General features: G+C 47.7%; 1 protein-coding gene across 1 annotated transcript; it reads right to left on the bottom strand.

The window, feature by feature from the left end:
* Nucleotides 1–489: 489 nt before the first annotated feature.
* Nucleotides 490–17,909, bottom strand: LOC119445984 (evasin P991-like). Its single transcript, XM_037710285.2, has 5 exons — nucleotides 17,848–17,909; nucleotides 15,657–15,707; nucleotides 12,148–12,218; nucleotides 2,667–2,735; nucleotides 490–701 (listed from the first exon to the last, which is right to left on the bottom strand). Exons 1-5 carry the CDS (start codon nucleotides 17,852–17,854, stop codon nucleotides 573–575), a joined length of 327 nt encoding a protein of 108 aa, XP_037566213.2. The 5' UTR covers nucleotides 17,855–17,909; the 3' UTR covers nucleotides 490–572.
* Between the last annotated feature and the right edge of the window lie 1,324 nt (nucleotides 17,910–19,233).

Raw genomic sequence — 19,233 nt, 5'->3', positions numbered from 1 at the left:
TAGATAGATACTGTCAAAGTGGCAAATGTTCACCAAGAAATGCTTCGCATTTAATAATAAATAAATAAACTGAGGCAGGTGAATAGCTGGGCATAGCAGCGTTTTTGCAGTCCGGTAGAGGATCAAATACCAAGATCCATGCTACTGAAAGATGAATAGTAATGTTGCTGCAGCGGAGCGGAATTCCTTTTTACTACTATAAATAACATCCGTATCCTCTCGGACCTCCTTTTGTATGTGATTAGTTGCTTGTGTGAATATTCCCTGCTAATGAATTAAACAAAAGAAACTGAATGAATGCTCAGTGTTCTTGTAAAGAAAGCAGGTCATCTTTCTTGTTATTGATAATGATAATGATGATGACTTCTGATAATTGTATTGCTTTGAATCGCGGTGGCTTCAAATAATGACCAAGTCTACATAAACAAATAACTGCTTCACTGCGTCAGCAAAACTGGCGTCGTAGGTAAGATTACAGAATAACGCCACCGTTGTACATGTTTATTCAATCGGTAAATTCGGTTATCTGGTGAGCATGATGAAATGTATGCAAATAGAGACGAAGTCACACTTCATCCTAGAGCACTTCCACACAGCTCGTATTCTCCGGTTGGCGAACACACCCCTTTTTGGCACTGTCCCAGGGGGCAACTTCGTTGTGCGAATGGTTTTATCGCTTTAGCGTCTTCAGTTCGGAGGGCCTTGAATGGAAACAATACAAGTAAGTTGTCAGCTCCAAAATAGCTTCTCCTACCTTCAAGTTAATTTATTCTCGGCATGATTGTTAATGTTTGAGGGCGTAGCTACAGGAAAAAGCGCTACTGGGGGATAGTGTTATGCACACTTATGAGCAAAAGTGTACGGACCATGGAGTCACCGAAAGAAAATTGCATTCACTCGCAATTTTTGCGCGCAAACTGAAATTGCAATACTAACTGGAAAGTTTGCAGTATCAAGTTGTAACTGTAGTACTCATTTCAAATTACACATGTAACCGCAGAAAAGAAATCGGCTTTATATCGAAACCCCTGCTCCGTATACTTTTTCCTAAGGGGAGTACATGCATATCTTGTGCCAGTTATTATGACAGCATATTTGAAAGTTGTACGCTATTGCGAAAATTTGAATGATTTGCTATTTCTCTATAACAATAAATAGATGAACTCATAGCCTTAGCAAACTGTTAGACCATTACACAGACTATGATTCCTAGTTTTGTAAGCCGCATAACTTGCAGTAAACATTCGCTTAATAATTAAACAAGCTTCATTTCATGGGCGCATAATATGCATAAACCGTCGTGACTGGTCGACCGTGAGCAATCGCTACATCAACGCAGGCGGGATGAGCGCCAGCAGCGTGAAATGAACGCTTCGCGCTGGTGCTGGCTTCACTACTTGAACTGCTTCGCGTATCGAGAACTCAGCACACATGCTGCCATCTCTGCTCTCTCATGCTTACCACGGGCGTGCCGCGTGTGCGCTCAGTCGCGCAGACAGCCTTGCGCAACCGCGGCGCGGGTATATGAAAAGAATTGCTCTCTGTTTCCTTAGCGCGTGCTCGATCACATGTGGGGCGCGCTGGAAGATGGCGCGAGTCAAGCCCACGTCCTAGGGAGCCTACGACGTCATTCTCAGATCACACTTGAACGCTTGCCCTTTAACCCACAGCATACTGCGCACGGAGCGCTGATTGTAATCCCACTTGGCCTTGAATATACTGAACGTCGTGGGGACCGCGATGGCGAAGCCAAACATTTGCCTGCAAAGTTCATATAATTGCTATGACGTTATATACGTGAAGAAATAGAATCATACAAGCACTATTATTTGTATAATAAGAGCACTTTCTACTAGAATAAACCAACAAAGACATTTAATAATTTGTGTAGAAAAAGCGTAAGATTCTTGATAATGTTTCATGTTTCAGAGGTGCGAAAACTGTTGTAGATAGAGCAACGGCCTTGCTTGAAAATATTCTGTCAAGATCTCTTTGAAAAATGTGGTAATTGAGTGCTTCTGCCAATTCAAAGATCTTAACTCCTGGAGCAATGGTTTTTGCTTTAAACTACATTAGTGGAATTTGTCCGTCCCAAGCAAGTAGGTAGAGAACATAGCTTGAAAGTATTATTTTGGTGGAGCATGCGAAGATGGTTTGCCTAAAATTTTCATTGGCAGGCAGCTTTCATTCGCTAAAGGTAATGAGCCAGCTGCAGGTGTCAGTTGGGGTCCAATAAATGGTTTATTTATTTCTGAAGCCTGAACAAAGAGATTGGAATCATATTTAACAACATCCTGACCAATGCAGCTTAAAATTATTACTGGAGTTGCAATGAGATAGGAATCTTATGGTACGTGCTACTTGTTTACCGTAAAGCTGGTTTCAGTCGCTAAGAATGCGGAAAAATTACTAGTTGTGTCATTTTTATAAACGCTCAAAGGCTGTACGGTTACACTTATACCCCTATGCGTCCGCGTGAGTCGCGTGAAATCTCGCGAAAATGAAAGTATCTACGAAAGTGATCGGCCGAGAATACCGCCCCTGTTTTACTCGCTACAGATACCAATACGGCTACAGGTTTGCTACAGGTATTATGATGTCAGCATTATGAGGCCGTTGCTAGAAATATTAGAATGTGGTTGCATTAAAAATATTCGATTACTCACGTAGCAAGGAGTATTATCTGGTAGTGTTCGATTTAATCCTGTGCAAGTAAGGCAGCATCCAACAGGTCTCTGTAGAAAAGTTCATTCAGCTGTCATTTGAACTTGCGCAAACAAGATAGCAAGAACATTACTTTAAAGTTAAACTAGCAAGGAGTCTTATCTGGTAATGTTCGATTTATTCCTTTGCAAATAAGGCAGCATCGAACAGGTCTCTCCAGAAAAGTTTATTCTTCAGCTGTCATTTGAACTTGCGCAAACAAGATAGCAAGAAAATTACTTTAAAGTTAAACTATACATATTGGTTATAAAGCACTGTATTAGCTAAAGCGTATGGGTCCGAAGATCATCAGCAGCAGCCTATATTTTATGTCCACTGCAGGACGAAGGCCTCTCCCTGCGATATCCAATTACCCCTGTCTTGCGCTAGCGTATTCCAACTTGCCCCTGCAAATTTCCTAACTTCATCATCCCATCTGGTGTTCGGCCGACCTCGACTGCGCTTCCCTTCTCTTGGTATTCATTCTTTAACCCGAATGTGTCCGAAGATATTCAACGTCAAATCAATCTACCAGCACACTGCTTTCGTGCTCAAAAGTGGAATACAAAGACAAACCCCCTACGTGGCGCAGCCGATTTCCAGGAAAAGCGCGATTGCTCGTATCGAGGCAAATTGCCGTTTTTCATAGGTGCCCGGTTCATTTTCTACTCCGTTCCGTTCGTCCTTCCGTTTTTCGTGTCTCGAAAAACCCGCAGCGCCATCTAGGATTGAATAGGTTAATTCCTGCGAACGCACAAACTCCTGTGCGCTTACTGCTATGTACTTGTGGGCGTACGAACCGCCAACGCGATATTTTCTCAGAACGCCGCCAGGTGGCGACACAAATCCGGCGAAAGCCCAAAGCATGGAGTTTCATACAATAATTACTAGAGGGAAATATGGCGCTAGTGTGCACGGTAGCCACAAGCAGGGTGCTTCAGTCAGCATGGAAATGTTGGCCACTGCATGGATTTGCCTAAACTTCGTCTTTGTGACTTTATTATGGCTTCATGACTTAGAGCAGAAGCCCATTATTGAAAACATTACGCCGCGAAGGCATCTATTGACAAGGGGCATGAAACACCACTAGAATTTCTCGCGGGCAAGCCTGCGTGTACAGACGCTTGGCGCGTTTCGATTTGGTCACCTCAAGAAACTGGTAGCGATTATGCGCGTTCACAAGTTCCTCTGCATTTACACTAGTATAAGGGGTATTTTGTTTACCTACACATCATTCAGGCTCGTGGCCACGAGTTTAGTGCCGGGCAGGAGCTATGACGGCGTGGCCCGCAATTGGCTCTCTGGACTGTAGCCAATCGGGGCAGGTTGTCGTATTCTGGATCAGCAGACGAAAAGCGCCTGACTCCACAATTTCACCTGACTTCGCACTTACTGGCGGCGTATATGCCATTGCCTGAAACTAAACGCCAATGTACGTGTTTCCTTTCGCCAACAAATCGACGCAAACTAGAGCGAAATACATCGCGAAAGCGCAGTGCACGAACACAACTTCTCAATGCGTATAACACAGCGTGGAGCCTGAAGCAGCCCGCACCATCCGTGAGTACGAGGAGTTTCTCTTCTTGAAAGATTAGCTCACCTTCCTCCATGACACATGGTCACGCCAGCTCTTAGCTAACGTCCTTGCGGTGAATATTCAATATCGTCGCACTATACCAGCGCCGACAATCACAGACAAAATGGCGCCACTAGTTTGCAACGCCAGCCTGTTTGTTTGTCGTCTGGTGCCTACACTCATCGAAACCACAGCGTAGAAAATATAGTTTTTATGCTACGCTACAGTTGTCAAAAATGGCCTCGTGCAGTCAGTGGAGCTACACTTTTCTACAACAAGTAAAAAAAATGATGACTTCCTACACTGGAAGACGAAGAAGAAGCCGACCAGTGCTCCAAATTGTTTTGTTAATATTACCTCCCTCTGATTGTAACAACTCTTCACTTTCACCTTTTTCAGTCAGTCTGACTGCTCGCTCGCGTGCTAATCTGGTTAGTGCGACATCTGTCTTTTTTGTCTTTTACTTGGCATTTCTTGTTTTCTTGTTTTAAAATATGAATTTTCTTTAGCATTCCCACTGCCGCCCGATTCTTGGCCTATCCCCCTTAGTGGGTGCGAGCCATAACGGAGGTGCATCATCATCATCATCATCATCAGTGCGGACGGCTGAATATCGGCTCCCGCTTTGTTAAATGTTTTCGGCAGATTCTTTCGGCTGCCACGTTACACATTTCCATCATTCGACCCGGTTTGTCGCAAGGAATCAGAGGACACCAAACTTTCACCGGTGGGTGCTTATGTGACTTTTCTCCGAGCTGTTTTCTGGAGGACCGCGCTGGCGCGCCGCTAAATCTAACGCACTCAGCCTAACGGCGGGGCGTGGCCGCTCGGCGAGACGCTCGCTCGAGACGCTCGGCGAGTCGCGGCGAGACGTGGTGCTATGGCCTCCAATCCAAGCGTGGTGATTGTTAAAGGCATGTATATTAGCCCGGAGGATGCGGAGTGCTCAGGCTGGGTAACAGCGCTGGGCAAAAGGAAGAAGAAGAGCGGACCGGGTGAGCCAAGGATGCCGGGGCCCGAAGCGAAGCAAAAAGGCCAGAAAGGCTGCCACCGAACGGCCGCGCCACGGAGCGCGTTGAAGCGTATCGTGGACGCCTCGAGGCTCCCCAGACTACCGAGGGAGCAATTCAAGATCATCGTCCGACTTCGAGGGGGGCTGCACTTGAAAAAGCCGGATTTGATCCAACTCTCTCGGGCACTGGCCATGGCGGTGGCCCTGGCGCCGGAGCAAGTGCGGGATGACACGGTGTGCCCCCAATGGCATCTAGAACATTCTAGTTCTTTCCATGCCGCATGAGGCGAATGCGCGCGCCTACACCAGGATCCAGAGGATCCATACGAAGGAGGGCCCCTTCGACGTGGCAGCATACATTGCGGCATCGGATGACACCTGCACGGGAGTGGTGCGGGGCGTGGACCTCGGGATAAGCGACGCCGAGCTAAAGGCGCTCATCGTCAACCACCGAAACCCCGAGGCATTGGAAGTACGCAGAATCAAGAAAACCCCCATGATCGTTGTGCTCTTTGAAGGACAAAGGGAGCCGAATCACATGGTCTGCGGGACGGTCATGTTGCCTTGTGGCCTGTATCGCAGGCAAGTAGACGTTTGCTACACGTGTGGAGAGCTCGGCCATAGAGCAGACGTCTGCCCTAACGGCGAGGACAAAAGGAAATGCCGCGGTTGCGGCATGGTTTCCCCACCAGAAGATCATCAGTGTTACCCAAAGTGCGCCATCTGCGGAGGCGCGCACCCGACGGCCGACCGCAGGTGCAACCAGCGCTTCCAGGTGCCGTACATTGTGCGTCGGAGGCGGCGGCGCCGGCGACGCGCCCGGGAGGCACAAGTAGCTGCAGCATCACGTGATGCCAGCGTTAAAATGGCGGACAACCCGGACAGATTATTTGTGTGGCAATGGAACTGCGCCAGCTTCCAGAAGCGAAAGGCTGCGCTGCAGCGGTTTGTGAAAGCACAAGCGGACAAACCGCACGTCCTGCTCCTACAGGAGACCCTTTGTGATGAGGCGACCTTCTCGGGTTACCGCGTTGTCTCGACGAGAGGAGACCGTAGGAGAGGGGTAATCACGATGGTTAAGAAGGCAATTTCCTTCCAGGAGCACGAGATCACAATAGGCAGGGCTGATGCCAGCACTAGATTGGAGGCGCAGCTGGCTGAGATAATCCCTAGAGGCAGGCCCTAACAAAGAATATTCGTCCTCAATGTGTACAGCCCTCCGACAGATCAGAGGCAAAGTTTTCGCGGACTCCTAGGCAGGGCAGTCGCCATAGCGGGTGACAGCCCTCTGATAGTGGCAGGGGACTTCAATGCCCCCCACATGGCCTGGGGGTATGATAGACAAACGGCGAAGGGAGTGAACTTAGTCAGCACGGCAGAAGACTGCGCGTTGACCCTAGTGGCGGACCCCCGCCTTCCGACGAGGATAGGCACCTCGGTCTCGAGGGACACGATGCCAGATTTGGCCTTTGTTAGAAACACTGACGCAGCCTGGACTAACTTGTAAGAAAATCTAAGGAGCGACCATCACATTGTAGCGTTATCAATCAGGATCAGAGCGGCCCCACTTAGGATATAAAGTACGTTGATTGGGATCTCTTCCGAAAGATACCGGACGAGGATGAGTCGGAGTACGGTGCACTGGAAGATCTACTCGCGCAGATCAAGAGAGACGTTGAAAGGGCCACCAAGGAAATATCCACGGACCTCGAGACTCCCAGGATGGACGCGCTCCTGGCGCATCTCCTGGAAGCCAAGAGGTCTGTGCTGGAGAGGTGGAAGACGCAAAGGCTAAACCGCAGGCTGAGAAAGAAGATCACGGAGATTAATCGCAGCATACAGGCAACACTGTCTGGAGCTCAATAGATAACAATGGAACGAAGCCTGCTCGGCAGCAGACGGGCGAATGCGCACGGGGGGAAAATGGAACCTTCTTAAGCACCTGCTCGATACTAAACAGACCAAGGGTAACCAGAGGCTCGCCGTAGATAGGCTAGTGCACAAGCAAAAAGAGGGGGGTCATTCTGATGCGTCCCTTCTCCGAGATCTGGCATGGAAGTATCTTCCGATAGGGAAGGAGAAATTACGGAAATGCCCTCAATACGTGGGGAAGGACGCACCAAAGCTTGATGATTCGTTTTAGGAGGCAGATATCAGGGAATTCCTCCACAATCTCAATGGCAGGTGAGCCTCTGGGCCGAATGGCATAACCAACCTAGACGGAACCTAGACGACCGGTCCGTTAGCATCATTGCGAAGGAAATCAACAAGGTATGGAAGGAAGGTAATGTTCCGGACTCCTGGAAGCAGGCGACGGTGGTACTGATTCCTAAGCCTGGAAAGCCCCCAAGCCTGGACAACCTCCGGCCCATTTCGCTCACGTCATGTTTAGGTAAGGTTGCCGAACACGTTATACACAACAGGATCTCAAAACACAGAGCGCGAGGGGTTGTTGCCGTACAATATGGTAGGATTTAGACCATCACTTTCTACGCAGGACATCATGCTACTGCTTAAAAGACAGGTTATTGACAACAGGACTAGAGACGCCAAGGGAATTCTTGCACTAGATTTGTCCAAAACCTTCGACACCGTTTCGCACGACTTCATCTTAAATGAGATTTCGGCATTGGACTTGGGAGGTGGATTTTTCGCGTTTGTGGAATCCTTCCTGAGGGGCAGGACGGCGGTCGTCAAGGTGGGGCAGACCAAATCAGAACCATTCGCGCTAGGAAACAGAGGCACGCCGCAAGGGGCGGTGATCTCGCCCCTGCCTTTTAACATTGCAATGCACGGGCTCTCGAAGCGGCTGGCCGCCGTGCCAGATGTGGGACACGCGCTGTACGCCGACGACATTACGATCTGGTGCCCGGGCGGCTCGGAGGCGGCCGTGGAAGAGGCGCTCCAGGAGGCCTTGGACGTGACCGAGTCCTTTCTGGAGGGCACGGGTCTCCGACTCTCCCCGACCAAGTCAGAGCTCATGTTATACAGACCGGCAAGGGGTTTCGGGGTCTCGTGCCGCTCGAGCAGATCCCCATAGATGTGTACACGCGGGATGGCCAGAAGATCCCCAGGGTGAATTCGATCAGAATTCTAGGATTGTTGCTCGATGCCAGGGGCTGTAATGCCAAAACCATTGCGCATCTCACCGCCAAAACTGAGAACATCCTCAGATTAATCATGAGAGTCTCCAATAAGAAGGGGGGCCTGGGCGAGGACAACCTACTTAAGGCGCATCACGCATTTCTTATGAGCCACATCAACTATGTGGTCTCGGCCCTGCAGTGGACTAAGACTGAAAGGGACAAGCTTGACACGTTGATGCGGAAAAGCGTACTGGGCCTTTTATTCACGGCGAGCACGGACAGGCTAATGCAGCTCGGCGTTCATAACACCACCCTCGAACTAATAGAGGCGCAACAAGCGACGCAGATCAGGAGGCTTTCGGGCTCCAGCGCGGGTAGGCGCCTCTTGGAGACGGCGGGCTTGCGGCCACGTTACAGTCACAGTGAGGCGGTTCAAAACTCCAGAGGGACCTACGCCGTTGGTCCCTTCCCTAGAAACGTTCACCCACAGCATAATGCGGGCAGGCGAGCAGCTCGTGCCAGGACGATTTTAAAGACAATGGTCAGCATGGAAACATTCGTGGACGCAGCTCAATATGGGCGCTCCGGTAAATTCGCGGTCACTGCGGTCAGCGAGAAGAGTGAGCTCCTATCTGCGGCCTCGGTGGGCGCTGTCATGGCCTACGTGGCAGAGCAGGTGGCGGTTGCGCTGGCGATGCAGGACTTTAAAAGGCCGTGTATCTACACTGACTCACGCGCGGCCGTGAGGGCTTTCGCTTCGGGAATTGGTGCGAGACAGGCGGAGGCGCTGCTGAAGAGCAAGTCCAGAACTAATTCTGACGCCGTGAACGCAGCGTCCATCCAACACTCGACGGCGTCCGTCGCAGAGCAAGTCGCAGTGGCGCTGGCTCTGTGCGATCCCGGGCGCACCCAGATCTTCACAGACTCCAGGTCGGCGGCGATGGCCTTTCTCGCCGGCTCGGTCTCGGCCGAGGCTGCGGCGGTGCTTAGGACCCGCAAGCCAGGCACGGTCCGTCACGTCATCACTTGGTTCCCGGCTCACATGGGCCGGAACGTCTCTCCCGGCTCGATCAACCCCAATGAGCTGGCCCACGACCAGGCGCGAGGTCTCGTCAACCGCGCCGGTCTGAGGGGCCCGGCTTCGCAGGGGATCGACCGGACCACGGACCCGCTGCTTACTTTTCACGACATCACGGCTCACTACCAGCTGGGACGCAGGCAGTTCCCGGCTCCTCACCCGAAGCTCGGCAGACCCCAGGCCTCGGTGTTGAGAATGCTGCAGACGGGCTCATTTCCGTCTCGATCTAGGCTGAGCCACTACACTCCGGGTGTGGATCCCCGCTGCCCCGACTGCGGCGAGGAAAGGTCCACCTTTAATCACATGCTGTGGCAATGTTCAGCATTGCACCACTCGCCTTTTAACAGGCAAGAAGACTGGGAAGAAGCCGTCAAGAGCGACGACCTTTCAATCCAGCTTCGGGCTGTCCAAAGGGCCTGCGAAAGGGCCGAAGATCACGGTCTTCCGCCCCCGGTGCAGGTGCGGCCCGCGACTATGACATAGTCCCTTAGGACAAAATAAAGTTTCTTGTCTGTCTGTCTGTCTGACGCCGTGCATTACATAGCACGCAGTTCCCCGCTCACATGGGTGACAACGCGCTGCCGGGCAGCCCGAACCCCAATGAGATTGCTCACCGCCATGCGCGATAATTCACGCGCCGCGACGGCGGTGAGGCTTCATTGGATCCGGAGGAGGTCGACCACAGCGACCCCTTATTAACATTTCATGAGATTGTCTCCCACTATAAAGAGGAACGCAGGCGCATCCCGCCTCCACACCCAAATCTATGTAGAGCTCAATCGATCACGCTTAGGACGCTTCAGACGAGGTCATATCCCTCGCGATATTTCCTAAGCAGAATAAACACACAAATTGACCCACAGTGCCCGGGTTGTGGGGAGGAGTTTAGCACTCTAGCACATATGCTCTGGCAGTGTCCTGCGTTACGGGATACGTCACTCACCAGCGAACAGGACTGGTACTAGGCCATCTCTAGTACGGAACTCAAGCTCCAGTCCATGGCCGTCCAGAGGGCCCATGAAAGAGCGGAGAGGCTTGGCCTCCCGATTCCGACATGGGAGCAGCCAGCGGCGAGCCGGGGGCCCCAACGGGTCTCCGCCGGCTAGTCCCTCAGGACCTCAATAAAAGTTCATTGTCTGTCTGTTCCTACACTGGCTACATTCGTGTAACAAGTGGTGGTAAACATATAGCCCCATAGTTTCCATTGAAATTTAGGAGAGCGAATGCCGACAAAGCATATTAAACGAAGCCACATGACGCCTCAAGCCATAAGCACGAGTATCAGATAAATCCATCTACTAATCATCATTCCGATGATGGCTCAACAATCCTAGTGCCCGAGTTTCCTCCGGTAATTATTGTAGGGAACTCTATGGCCCAAACTATTAGAATTTTCTCGACACGCGATCGACGCACTCGCCGTCGGGGGGCCTGCGTCGTATCGTAGGCCATAAAATAATTTATGGGTGAGCTCATTGCTATGTTTTATTGAAACGAAAGCATCAAATGACTGTTTGAGCAAAAAAGCCGGCGTCTGTCATCTGCATCAGCAAAACGGCAGGTAAATGCCCAATGGCTGCCAGGCCACGTCACGAGCACGCCTGGACTGAGCAGAGCGGGTGAAAGCGAACACCTGGTGCCCCCGCTAGCGCGCCAAGTGTTGCGTGCGGGGAAAGGGCATCGCCGCGACGCCACGTCACCCTCGCTCTCGGACGCCTGTGTTATCCGCGCGTTCCTTGTCCGCGCAAGCTCTCTAGTGCGTTCTAACTGCTCCTCGGTAAGGTAAAATCAAAATGCGCCCGCTTGCCCGTGAGGAGTTCATAACTCGAAGGACCGCTCAGCGGCATTCAATTGGGCAATAATGCTTTCGCATTCGCAACTGATAAAAAGTGCTTTGGTGCCCTCAGATTTTTTAAAATTATTATTATGAAACGTCTGTGACTATGCTGCGTCTTACGAAACTGCTCAGTGACGAGAAAAGGAGACGTCGGAACGCAACTAGACAACGTACGCGAAATGCGGCCCCTTACGGAGGGGCAGTTAGAACGCAGGCGAGAGCTTGCGCGGGAAGGTATGCGCGGAAAACGCTAGCAACGCGAGTATCGCGTGTGCAAGCAACGGAGACAAGCTTCGGAAGAGGACGCGTAGCAATGCGAAACGAGCGTGCTGGTAGGCAAAGGGTGCGGGAAAATAAGCAATACAGTAACAATTGTATTATTTTACCAAACACAAGATTGGCGGTAAAATCGAGTTTACTGGGGACATTGTCATAGTGTGCATGGTATTCTACGGAGTTTACTATCTCCTAAAATACGGCAGTCTTGGTTTCACCGATAGAGTATAAGCTTTATAAGTAGTGATTTCAAAGAAGGCTACGCATTATATGGCAATTCCCCGACGGGGTGTTTCTGCCCAAAGTTATTTGTTCAATGCTCGCCACGTGTGTGTTGGCGCATGCTTTCGTGGCGCTAAGGTGTGAATGCTAACACATAAGTAAAACAGAGCTTTGGTATAGAGTACACAGTGAGAAAATATCACAGATGCAAAAGATATACCAATGCAGAGAATTTGGTCATAGTATAAGACAAGGGCTCATGTTTCCGCATTAGTCAAATAACTACTGAGATTTAAATTTTAAAAATTGGTTTTTCAGCAAAATGGCGATATTTGCATATAATTCCAAGACACCAACCGTTTTAAGTGCACTGCTAAGGAAGTAAATGGTACAAGTAGCTCCCGCAGACCGGCTCTCGGGTCTTGAGACTAGAAAGGAGATAAAGGTACTCAATGAACACATTTTTTTATGAAATGAAATTATTATAAAGATATTTAGTCAAGCCATAGCAGTAACAACGGCCACGCCTTTTCACATAACAGTAGCTTTTTGTAATATTTTAAGTTATAAATAGACGTCACACGTTGCGAAATGCGTATGAGAAATTTTCTTGACTAGAAAAGACTTATGCAATAATTTTGAAAATGCTAACGCGGCAACGAATGAAGAGGTTCAATTGCTTACAGCAAAGCTTTTGCTACGAAGCCTTGTGTACTCTGCTGCCCGTGGCTGCTGGTGGTAGTGTTTTGTCGAATACTATTGCTCACCCATAGTACAGCATGCGTGTAACAAATTGCCTTATATACAGGGTGTCCCAACGATCACACACCAAGACGTAAAAGTATCCAAATGCCACGTATATCTGGACAGAACCGAGGCGATGTTGTTTGCCCTCACTTGGAGATACTCAGATTATTATTTTTTGCATTCTGCCTATTTACATATTTACATAATTATTTATTCAAATTCTCAAATATTATAATCAGGTGAAAAGTGTCAATGAGAAAAATTGTAGAGCAACATGAAAAACTCCTGATACAGCTTTCTGTTTTTGAATACGTGCTACATAAAAGCTTGAAAGAAGCCCGCGAATACACGCAAAATTGGCGCGCGACTGGCCGCTCGAGGCACTTTGCGTGTGTTCGACGCCGTTTGGGCACACGCCGTTCACGCCGCATACGCGTTGGAAAACACGCTACACGATGTTAATGTAATTTATTTGCGCACCATAAGCAAGCCACACGGTGAGAAAGACACACGACGACTCCATGATGTAAAAGGCGCGCTCGCAGTAGGATCGCAACTGCCCTCCTTCGCAGGTGGGCCAATCGGCAGCTTTTGCCCTGTTGACGTCACGTGCGGGATGCGGTTGGCGTCATCAGGACATGTGAAGAAGGGACCGGAAAAAGCCAGGAGAAGCGCGTGCGATTGTTCTTTGAGCAATTCGTTTCCCCTCTTCGCTAAGTGCTGCCGCGTTCGCGAAAGGTGATCGTCATGGCATTTTGTATGAAGCGTATGTTTATATTAAAGAGCGTTAGAAATGACTGGCACTTTATGCCCCAGACACGTAGGTAAAGGCAAACAACTTTCTTTCTTTTCTTTTAGGCATATGTTGTCTGGGATGAGAAACTAAAGGCAGATTAACTCCGCGTGCTTAAGGTCCCTGCATCCGCACCTTTCTCAGGAGGAGATAGCAATTAAAGGATTTTTGTTTTGCGCTTAGAAGATTATCAGAAGTCACACGAATATGATGGCATTAAATTCGATAGAATTCATTAGGCTACACCAAGGCAAAAGTTCTTTGTCTCGCAGCGACAAAACAAATGAGTGCGAGGAGGTATTTGGAGCTTGACGGCGATAGTTGGGTAGACGCCTTCAGTAGAGGGTTTCGCCTAATTCCAAGGCTAACCACATGCGGAAATAAGGAGGTGTAAAAGGAGCAAGAGATGTTATGGAATTTGAAAATTTGACGTAGAAAGGAAATTGCGCAGTCCGTAACGCTGCAAGAAGTTGTTTGTTTGTTTGTTTGTTTGTTTGTTTGTTTGTTTGTTTGTTTGTTTGTTTGTTTGTTTGTTTGTTTGTTTGTTTGTTTGTTTGTTTGTTCGTTTGCTTGTTTCTTGTGGGCCCAAAGTGAAGTTAGCGCTAAGTTGTACTTGCACTTGTCTCACGGCTTTATTACAATGTATTTGAAATTTTAGCAGATTTACGAATTGACGCTTCACCAACCCAAGGCGCCGACACCATGCAAGGCCTCGGCTGAGCGTCCATCTGTGGACAAGTGCAACGGTAACAATCGGAACTAGCACTTGAGATCAGGGCATTTGGGAGATTGTGCGATATCAATCTCGGCGATAAGTTGGGGGCGCTATAGAAGAACGCAGCCATGTGGACGCGCCGTCACGCTCTCGTCATTCGGCTGTGCATCGGAAGCAGTCTAGCATACGTTCCAGCTTCCTTTGCTGGATTGAATGTTGCGGGCAAAAATGCTAGCTTTTCCGCAGTGCAACTAATTAAGTGCAGTGGTGTGAACGGAAAGGACAGTAGACATCCATCCGAAAAGTTTCAGCGCAAATTTAAACCGTACTATCAATTTCAACGCGTCTCCCCTCTGGTCGAAGTGTACATTATTAAAAAAAATGAACTCAGGAGGGCCTCTTACTAAAAGAAGTTGCACTGTTAGCATATGCTACGGCAAACGGTCCTATATATGATTTTTGTAAGTAATGCAGCCTGAAAGTTGTGGCTGTTCGTTTATAGCAGATGCTAATAAAGTACTGAAAAGATTGTTTATCTCGCTCACGCAAAGTGAAAAAAGGAGTGCAATATATCCTTAAGAATTGTCATCGCATTAGACAGTTTCTAGCTGAGCCTGGCTTACAGTCCACACTGCTCACATTTCACGCTCTCACGCATACAGAGAACTGCGCCGATATCACATTTTATCGCAAATCTGTTACATGGAGTTCCGCAACCATTTCGTGTGCGGGGGCGAAGGTTGGCGTACCGTGGCGAGCTAGGTATCAAAAGTTAATCAAAGAACAGCCAACAACGCAGCCGGCGTTGGAGTCCCAAATTGCGGAGTTTAAACGTAATAATCGAGAATACCAAGTACACTATATTATAATATAATAGAATGTTTATTTCGGCGCAGATAAATGTACACAAATAAATTTCAGTCCGCGTAAGCCATGCGGCTTGTGTGCGTGACTGGGTAATCGCGGTTCATGAGCTCCTGATCTTCCAGCCTCTTGTGTCTGAGGAAAACCTCTGCATGGGTCGCATATGGCCCATCGATAGTGGGTCAGCATGACGGTGGCGACGTCGACGGCGTGAACGTGCCTCGATCATCTGTACAATTGCTACGGCAAGAAATGTCGCCCCAACACGTGACCCTGCTCTCCACAGACTCGGCTAAATGTGCTTTCCGTTATGTGTCCACAAGCTTTGGACATTTCAAGTGCTGCTTGCATTAAGGGTATTAGGGACCGTTTAAGGACAACTCTGCACGTTGGCCGTTTTCAGGGCATAAGCACCAACGTCAACGCGTTATGGGTTTTTCTCAGAATAAGAAAGCCAATATCTTTTGCACTTTTAATCTGTCAAACCTAATTAAATTATGGGGTTTCACGTACCAAAACCACGATCTGATTATGAGGCACGCCGTAGTGGGAGACTCCGGAAAATGTGACCACCTGGGGTTCACTTTTAAGCTGTGTTCATGTGGCAGTCCGTTAAGGCTGCAGTCTCTAAGAATAATAGGTTGCTGTGATAAAATTGTGAGTATAGAAACTTCGAGCGATTGTCTTGCGTTCAAACACAGTGTGCGCTTAATTTGTCAGTGCACAGACAACCAGTTGGGTGCTTACTTGAAACGTCGACGCTGATATTTTTACTCGGTGCAATCGACTTCGGATCATCTGCGCAAAAAGCAAAATATAGTTAGCACTTTATATGTATCATTGACGCTGAAATCTAGAATAAATGATGCTAGACAATGTTAATTACTTTTGGCTTGGGCTCTTCTGCCCCATACCACGTGTCCCACGTAACTTCTGCCAGAATTCAGAAATATGCAAGTTCGGCTTAGCAATTCAGACTATCTTAATTTGTATTTCATCTAATTACAGATTTAGTAATAATTATTATAAACTGCTCAAATATATTTTCCAGAGCAACAGTGTTAACGAGAAAATTTTATACCGTGCTGAAAAATTCCCGACCGAGGTTTCTGTCGCTCAATACGTGCTCCAAGAAACTTTTTTCCAATCCTGAAAAACAAGCCCGCGAAATAGCACAAAAAATTGCCACGCAACTGGTCACGCTGCACTTTTTTATACTATTTCGCACTTTTTTGCACCAGCTAGCTTAACGCTGCCAACTTAGTTTATGCTGTTTCCATCTGGTCTGGTCTGCAGCAGAAACATTTTACCACGATACCCAAAAGAAGTTATTTAGAAGCGTTTACAAGACCTTCCGCGACTACTGATTTACATATTGCGGCGGAAACAAACTGACAATCTACCCAGTGACTTCAGCGTATACTCTACGACAAATCCTATGCACGAGCCCACGAATCACCTAATCTCAGTTTTCCTGTCTTTCTTAATATGCTGAAACCGTAGTTCCAAGTTTCCTTTCTGTGGCCCTTACTTGTCTTTAAGGTTATCACTCATCTGAAATAGCTTTTTATTCGTCAGGTTCGAGTGATATTTACATCGGCAAAGCAACCAATCACCAAGGGGCCTTCGTTCAAATCTTTCATTTATGTAGGCTCCCGATCAAGCTGGCTCATGCAGCGTCTCCTGGTGGATCATTTATGTGGTTGCAGACACCGGTGACAGGGAAGCAGCGCGTATTGGTAAGGAAGTTCTTTGACCAGTAAGTGTAGGATAACGTTCTCCTAATCCCTTTCCAAACTTTGAGTGTTCTTTTTTTTTTTTTGGCCAAGATGTATTCTTTATGTGCCCGCCTTGGCTGTTCTAACGTGTGTTGCGACACTGTGCTGTTTTTATTGCCGCAGAACAAATGGGAACACCGCAACCTTATGGTAGTATCCATAAGAGAAATAACTACTGCAGGGTGAAGCCGTGGACGGCAGCCGACGAGACGGTGCACCACGGTCCTTTTTGGTTTTGTTATCAGCTTCTCCTTCTGTGTCTTAAGGTCACTGGCTCCGGTGCTGTTAATAGAGCTCCAAAAATGAAAACCTGTCGATAATGAACACACAGGGCCCACGAACAGACTGCATAGGTATATAACATTTATCTCTACTGTGCTAAAAACCTGCAAAAACATGTTCCAACTAGCAGCGTGCCACAAAGGATTCTCAGAATGTGAATGATCCCAAACAGTAGGCAAAAACGATGATATCATACAAAAGAGTTGCTTTTGTATGATATTGCGATTTTTAGGTGTCATATTTACGAACACTTCATCATCGTCATCATCGGCCAATATTTATGTCCACTGCAGGATGAAGGCCTCTCCCTGCGATCTCCAATTATCACTGCCTTGCGCTAGCTGATTCCAACATGCGCCTGCAAATTTCCTAACTTCATCACCCCACCTAGTTTTCTGCCATCCTCGACTGCGCTTCCCTTCTCTCGGCACCCATTCTGTAACTCTAATGGTCCACTGGTTATCTACCCTATGCATTACATGGCCTGCCCAGATCCATTTTTTTAATGTGAATTAGAATATCGGCTATCCCCGTTTGCTCTCTGATCCACGCCACTCTCTTCCTGTCCTTTAACGTTAGGCCTAACATTTTTCGTTGTTAAACTCCAAGTTTCTGTCCCATATGTTAGCACCGGTAGAATGCAATGATTGTACACGTTTCTTTTCGGCGACAATGGTAAGCTCCCAGTCAGGATTTGGCAATGCCTGCCGTATGCACTCCAACCCAATTTTACTCTTCTCTAAGTTTGCTTCTCATGATCATGGTCCCTAGTGAGTAATTGACAGGTCTAGAGGCTGACTGGCCTCTAGACTTACGAACACTTACACCACTTTAATTTTACAATGCCAAATTTTCATAAAATTTCAGGCGCAACTTACTGCACATAGCGAGAGCTGCCGCAAAAGTCGAGACAAGGTAGACGATACGTTGTGATCCAGATGAGCGCTGTAAGTAGAAAAGAAAAGCCCTGGTTCTTACAAGGCCAGCATAAGAAAAAGCCGGCAGATCCGACGCCTTGTGGGAATCGATGTTATTCGAAGCAGTATGCGGGGAGCCTATACGAAACGAACATGAGGGCACCAAGACTTAGGCGGCTGTTTCACGACCTACATGACACGCCTGTCATGACATTCATATCATGAGTCCTGAGGAGCCCTTTTACCTAAGCCTAAAAGACCTTAAGGCGAAAACCTTAGTCATGCTCATGATTATGACTTCGACCATGAATCTTTAGCCTTTTCTTTCACTTAGTACCACATCCGAAGCCATTACATTGGTTTTTGAGTGTTAATCTTCTTTCGCTGAGTCAGTCATTTTTGCCGAGTCATGTTCATGACTATGGCTTCTACCACCATTCTTTAGTGTTTCCCTCACTTAGTACCCACGTGCTAACCCATTTCAGTGGTTTTTGAGTGTTAATCAATTTTTGCTGAGTCATTGTAATTTTTTCTGAGCCATGCTCAAGACTATGACTTCTACCATCATCCCGTACTGTTTCCTTCATTTAATATCCACGTCAGAACCCGTTTCAGTGGTTTTTTAGTGTTAATCTTTTGTCACTGAGTCATCGTCATTTTTGCAGAGTCATGTTCATTACTATGGCTTCTACCACCATCCTTCGGTGTTTCCTTCACTTAGTAATCACGTCCGAACCTATTTCAGTGGTTTTTGAGCGTTCATTTTTTGAGTTATTGTAATTTTTGCTGAGTTATGCTCATGACTCTGACTTCTACCATCATCCTAAAGTGTTTTGTTCACTTAGTAACCACGTGAGAATGCATTACGGTGGTGTTTGAGTGTTAATCTTCTTTCGCTGAGTCATTATAATTTCTTCTGAGTCATGCTCATGACTATGACTTCTGTCATCATTTTTTAGTGTTTCCTTCACTTAGTACCCACGTCAGAACCCATTTCAGTGGTTTTTGAGTGTTAATCTTTTCTCGCATAGTCATTATTATTTTTGCTGAGTCATGTTCATGACTATGACTTCGACCATCATCCTTTAGTGTTTTCTTCACTTAGTAAGCACGTCAGAACTCGTTTCGGTGGTTTTTGAGTGTTAAGGTTTTTTGCTAGGTCATTGTCATTTGAGGCGGTTGCTTCATGACCTACATGACACGCATGTCACGAAATTCATGTCATGACCCATCATTTATGTTCATCATACACTGTTGTCATATTACGCCAATTTTGGTAAATACCAAGTCAACGATACGACCATGAGAGCACCAAAACGTAGGCGGCTAGATAGATAGATAGATAGA

Source organism: Dermacentor silvarum, chromosome 3, assembly GCF_013339745.2.
Source record: "Dermacentor silvarum isolate Dsil-2018 chromosome 3, BIME_Dsil_1.4, whole genome shotgun sequence".
Classification (NCBI taxonomy): domain Eukaryota; kingdom Metazoa; phylum Arthropoda; class Arachnida; order Ixodida; family Ixodidae; genus Dermacentor; species Dermacentor silvarum.
The sequence above is the reverse complement of the archived record's forward strand: the minus strand, read 5'-3'. Positions and strand labels throughout refer to the sequence as shown.

What these genes read in the sequence shown, in the direction of transcription:
- LOC119445984 (XM_037710285.2), bottom strand. An exon ending in TTAGCAGTGCACTTAAAACG is followed by an intron (nt 2,736 to 12,147) that starts GTTGGTGTCTTG and finishes ACTTTTCTACAG; the next exon opens with AGACCTGTTGGATGCTGCCT. An exon ending in CAGATAATACTCCTTGCTAC is followed by an intron (nt 702 to 2,666) that starts GTGAGTAATCGA and finishes TTTCCATTCAAG; the next exon opens with GCCCTCCGAACTGAAGACGC.